Source organism: Hipposideros armiger, unplaced genomic scaffold, assembly GCF_001890085.2.
Source record: "Hipposideros armiger isolate ML-2016 unplaced genomic scaffold, ASM189008v1 scaffold_209, whole genome shotgun sequence".
NCBI lineage: Eukaryota > Metazoa > Chordata > Mammalia > Chiroptera > Hipposideridae > Hipposideros > Hipposideros armiger.
In genome coordinates this window covers 2,911,392-2,916,819 of record NW_017731559.1, presented here as the reverse complement: position 1 = coordinate 2,916,819, position 5,428 = coordinate 2,911,392, and the positions used below count along the sequence as shown (strand labels likewise).

General features: G+C 41.0%; 1 protein-coding gene across 5 annotated transcripts in view; it reads left to right on the top strand.

Annotated features, from left to right (window-relative positions):
* The window catches only part of ANKRD29 (ankyrin repeat domain 29), a 50,743-nt gene that overhangs the window by 38,761 nt on the left and 6,554 nt on the right, over window positions 1–5,428 (top strand). For all 5 annotated transcript variants that reach the window (XM_019653849.1, XM_019653848.1, XM_019653847.1 and 2 more), the window contains 2 exons: window positions 2,354–2,449; window positions 4,716–4,814. In XM_019653849.1, coding sequence (XP_019509394.1) covers window positions 2,354–2,449; window positions 4,716–4,814 — 195 coding nt within the window. The remainder of the gene's footprint in view (window positions 1–2,353; window positions 2,450–4,715; window positions 4,815–5,428) is intronic.

Below are 5,428 nucleotides of genomic sequence, written 5' to 3'. Positions count from 1 at the left end.
TGGACGCTGACGTCCATAAGAAACCAATCTTTGTTACTAAGCTATCCAGTGCTGAGTTAAGAGAAGGGGGAAACATTATTTTCCTTAGAAACTGAAGGATGCAATTCCTTGTGTGACTCCTGGAATCTCAGCAATACTGGTTATGGGGAATTTTCGGCGACCACAATGCTGGACTTTGGAACCTCCCTAGAACTACTTGAATATATGAGTGGGCTGCTTATGTTGGAGTTTCATACTGCAGAAACCATTAGAGAGCTGCCAGGGAACCCCTCACCCACCCACCAGACACCCCACAGAAGCCAGCCTTTTTAAAGGAAGCTCTAAAAGCAAGAATGTTAGGATTCCAACATACATCTAGGACTCTCGAGGGGGTGTTCTTGGCCTTCATTCAATCATTCATTCATCCATTCAACAAACACTGAGAGAATGCCTGGTAGATGCCATGCACTGTGCTTGTACTGGGGAGACAATGATGAATAAGATTCACATAGTCCTTGCCTCCATGGAGCTCAGAGTTTAGTAGGGGAATAAAAACAATTAAGCAACTGCAATACAAAATGACAAGAGCTATCAGCAGGGAAGTACAAAAATGCTATGTAAGGCTTCCCAGAGAAACTGACTTCTAAGCTCCAGGCCTCTTCTGCTCCAGGGCTTCCAGGACTTCTGCTCAGGGACTTCGAGGCAGATGTCTGAGGAGAGGGTAACCGATGGGCCCAATAGCCGGCCCCACACTACAGCCATCACCATGGATGCAGGGGTCCTGTGTTCCCGATAGTCCCAACTGAGGACTCAGAACACATCTTCTCCCAGGAGCAGTGGGGAAATAGGGTGGTTCGATCCTGTGCTACCTTGAATACGGACCTATGGCCCTGCTCCATAATGAATATGATGGACTTTAGGGGCTGGCTGAGGCACTAGCCATCATAACAGTCATCTCAACCTCAGCAACCTGAGATTCAGCAGGGTCCAACCAAAAGAGAGGAAGAATGAGACCAGGTTTTTAGAACTATCTGGATGACACACAGAACAGTGATGTGATTGACCAAAACTTGACAACAGAGTTTGAGAGTATAAAGCTNGAGCCAATCCTGTCCCTCACAACAATTTAAAAGTTATTCAAGAGCCATAAATATATTTTTACATAATCACCATTATGTGACTAATACCCTTTAAAAATTTTATAAGTGAAACTATGATAGTTTTATTTTCATTTTCAATTTTACTTCAGAGACACAGTTCGCAGAGCCGCAGTTTGCTGACCCCTGGTGGCTCATCCATTTCAAAAGTTTGCCGACCCCTGCCCCATAGGGACTAAGGACGGCTTGGGGAGACCCTGCTGCCTGACCCCACTATGCTGTTCAGGGTTTCTGTTTGTTTGTTTGTTTGTGTTTGTTTGTTTGTTTGTTTGTTTGTTTGTTTGTAACAGTGTCTGGTCTCTTTGCCCTTGGTATTACTCTCATTTATGAGACCCACCTCCACTCACCAAAAAAAGGGCGAACCAGAAGGCACATTCCTGACCACTTCATTTCCCCTCCCCCATGCCTTTTCTGCTTTCCACAGTCTCATATGCCAGAAAAGAAAACTCTTTTCTCACCTTCCTTCCTGATTCCAGCTAAACCTTTAGAGCAGGCTGGGACCCTTGCTTTACTACAGGACAACTCTGTAAGCTAAATCCTCCAAATACGGCAATTGATGTGTTAAAGCAGGAGAAGAAGGAATCTGGAAAAATCTCTTCTCAAGCCAAAATGATGAAAGTGCGGAATATTAATATTGAACTTGTCTCTGCATTCTTTTTTTTTTTAACAGATTTCAATCTATCCTCTTCCTCCTCTCACTATCTCCCCCACCACCACAGGCAAACAGATACCTAGGGCAGATTAGAGCAAGGTTACATACACAAGAAGGCAAAATGAAAAACACATTTTAAATTTTAAAACAGTAAATACAGTTCAAGAATTATTTAAATCATTGCAAACAGTTCAACAATTACTTTCTGCTAAGTCATGAACTGCAGAGAATGCCTCTTCAGCCCATCAATGTCCTAAAAATATGCTCTTGAAATTCCCCTTGTCCCTTACCCAGTGTTCTAAGGGACTGCAAGATTATGAATTCCCAAATGGCAGGGTTCTCAGGTTATATAAGAAGTCATGTATTTTGTCTAGTATTCTTTCACACAGAATTAACTGTTTAATATTCTCTAGAATGTTTCTAGATTAAGAGAGATCATGGGTCTGTGTTTTGCACATTTTGCCTGTTTCTGACAAGCATATTCCTAGTTTTCAACTAACATTTAGTTCTCAGCCAACACACACATATGTTAATAATCAACTTGTTTTTTCCTCTGTCTGTGAAGGATGGTACAACAGCGTTACTGAAAGCAGCCAACAAAGGGTATAATGATGTTATAGAGGAGTTGCTGAAATTCTCACCCACTCTTGGTATTTTGAAGGTAAGAGCTAAAGAGAAATTTTACCAATCTGTAAAAAAAAGAGATTAGAAATTAAGAAGTCTATACTTGGGACTGCAGTAGAATCTGGGTATAATTCACATGGTCAGTTGTATTATTGAAAGAACATACCTACCACTTTTTAATGCTGGCAATTTATGGTCACTGGTAAAAATGAGAAGATAGTAAAGAGAATGAACCAGAGTCTGTCAGTACCTACTTTTCCAGAAAAAAAAATAGACATACCAATGAAATCTCTAATAGAAAGTTAACCATATTGCTATATCATTGGAGGATTTGTAAAATTTTCCAGAAATCATGAAACACATGATGTGTGTCCCACAAAACATGAGGGACAGGTGCTCATGTTTCTTTTCTTCATTACTTGGAGCAAAGGACCACATTGTTACTTTAGGTGAAACAAAATAAGCCTCAAACATCTGGACACCTCAGAGAATGTGTCATTCTGAAGAGCCGGGTCTTCCAGAAAACAGAGCCTCAAAACTCTGTTTTAAGTTTTAATCACTTTGGATTAAAATATTTCTAAGCTAGAGTATATACCAGGGTCGGCAATCTTTTTCAATAAAGGGTCAGGTAGTAAATATTTGAAGCTTTGCAGCCTATACAATCTCTGTTGCAACTGCTCAACTCTGCCATTGTAGCACAAAAGCAGCCATAGAAAATACAAAAAACAAAAACCCACAGTGTAGCTGCATGCCAATAAAATTTATGTATGGACATAGTATTTCTGGAATTTCATATTTTCAAGGGTCACAAAATATTCCTCGCTTAATTTTTTTGAATTCTCAGCTTGCCAGGACATAGAAAAACAGGCGACAGGTTAGATTTGGCCTGCGGGCTGTAGTTTGCTGACCCCTGGTATACACGCTCCTGTTTTCCTAAAAGGACACCAAACTTTTTCTAAACTTAGGACAGTGGCTTAGCATTTTGTGGGTTGTGCCTTCAGGGTTTATTGATATGTATAAAGTCGACTTGCCCTTGAGTGTCCCCAGAGGCTTTTGGACACCCTGATCTTTATGTCTTTAGGCTCTGTTCTTGCTGTCAGCTGATACAGAGCTGTTGTCAGTGTGCTCACCGTTCTCCTTTGTCCCAATGAGCTGCTGCTAATCTTCCATGAACTTGGTAGCCAGAAAGCTGCGCTTGTTCAAATTGTTTGTAAAATAAGAATAAATAGTCTGTGAAAGTAAACTTTCTATGAATAAAACAAAGGAGCTTCAGAAATGGACTTTGTAATGTCTAGTCTCATTTCACACAGCTCTATTTTGGCTTGTTTTTTAATTCTTGGCCCTGTCACACATAGGTGCATTTGATAGGTTGGTTCAGATTTAGGTAAGTGAAATGTTATCTTATTAGTGAACTGCCATACAGATTATAAAAGCAAACATGGAAAAATGCTGCTTTGCTGGAATTTTTCTCTGGGTATGATACTTTACTCTTTTACAAAAATAAGAAAGTGGGGTGTTTTTTTTTAAATTATCATTATAAGTAGCTAATTTGGAAACCAAGCTTGCATTTAGGTACTATTCACAGACATGTGTACTTTCTGGAACAGGTGTCGTATGACTCTCCCTCATTCTTATATTAGGTTTGTGATATTCTCTTCTCCCCTCCCAGGATCCAGCTATGTGCTGCACGTGTATTCCTTATTTCAATAAACATTTGTGATGAATTTCATGAAATATTAGCAGCCTATCCACTATGCCCCTTCTATGCTCAGCAGTGCTCCAACTCAGAGCTCAGGGAGGTTTCCTCACCCCACACAGTCTTACTCTTATGCCTTCTAATTGCACAGTTGCTTTCCTGCCTGCCTGAGTGAGCAGAACATGTGTGCTGACAGGCCGACCGGTTGGCTAGCCAGCCATTCCAGCCTTGCTGGAAGTGGCACACCAAAAGCACAAAGACCCATATGTTGTCCTTGAGGGAAAAAGTGTTTGACAAAGTATTGTTGTTTTTTTCACAGCAAGTTCTAATGTATATAAAACTGATCGAGTGATCATGAGGTCAAGTGCACCATAAGCCAGATTTCTTGTTTCACTTGTAAAAGAACATTGGCAATATCTACGTTGACCGTCTACTCTGTACCTGAGGACGCTATTTGGGATGCTGACATAACTTTGAAAAGGGAATGTAAGGAAGAGTTAGGCTCCGACATTACAATCTCATCACTCAGGCTGGTTGATGATGAAAGCCAGGCTGTGTGCCGATGGTTGTGAGCTCATGACTGATACACACTGTCGTTTTCTCTTAGAATGGGACATCAGCGCTCCATGCTGCAGTGCTCAGTGGGAATATTAAAACAGTCGCGCTGCTCCTGGAAGCAGGGGCAGACCCAGCCCTGAGAAACAAGGTACTGGCCTTACCTTACCCATCTTTTAACTCTACTAGTCACCAATGCAAAGAGATAAAGCAGTTGTCTACCGAAACCAAAGTAGCATCTCTGGCTCCCGTCATGATCTTCATACTTGGGCATAGTAATGGCATTCGTGGTGGTTGTTAGGTTATGATTGAGCAGTGCATTTGGAACCAGAGACTTACATTAAAAACCTCTAGTCATCCGTGGTTTTCAGCTAACAATGGTGCAGCCTCCCAGGTCAGGGAGGAGGGAGGCAGTACTTGTGGGAGTGGGGGTGAATGAGTGTTCTATCACTAAAGAAGTGTTTTTTAAATGTTGAAGTCCTGGTCATTTATCACCATCCTCCATAAGTTAGATGTTCACATGTTGAGAATTGCTTGTGCTCTATTTGGTGACTTCATGAGAAAAATGTTGCTTTTGTATTATTAATTGAACTTTACTGTTACAAAATCAACCCATATCTTTTATAGCTCAAACTCCCTAGTTTATAATTAGGCCACATTTGGAGGTGGAAGATGCAAGGTAACCACAGAAAAAAATGATTGTCATTGTATGTCCTCCTATTCAACATCTGCATAAGCAGTCAAATGTAAGATTGGGCATGGGGG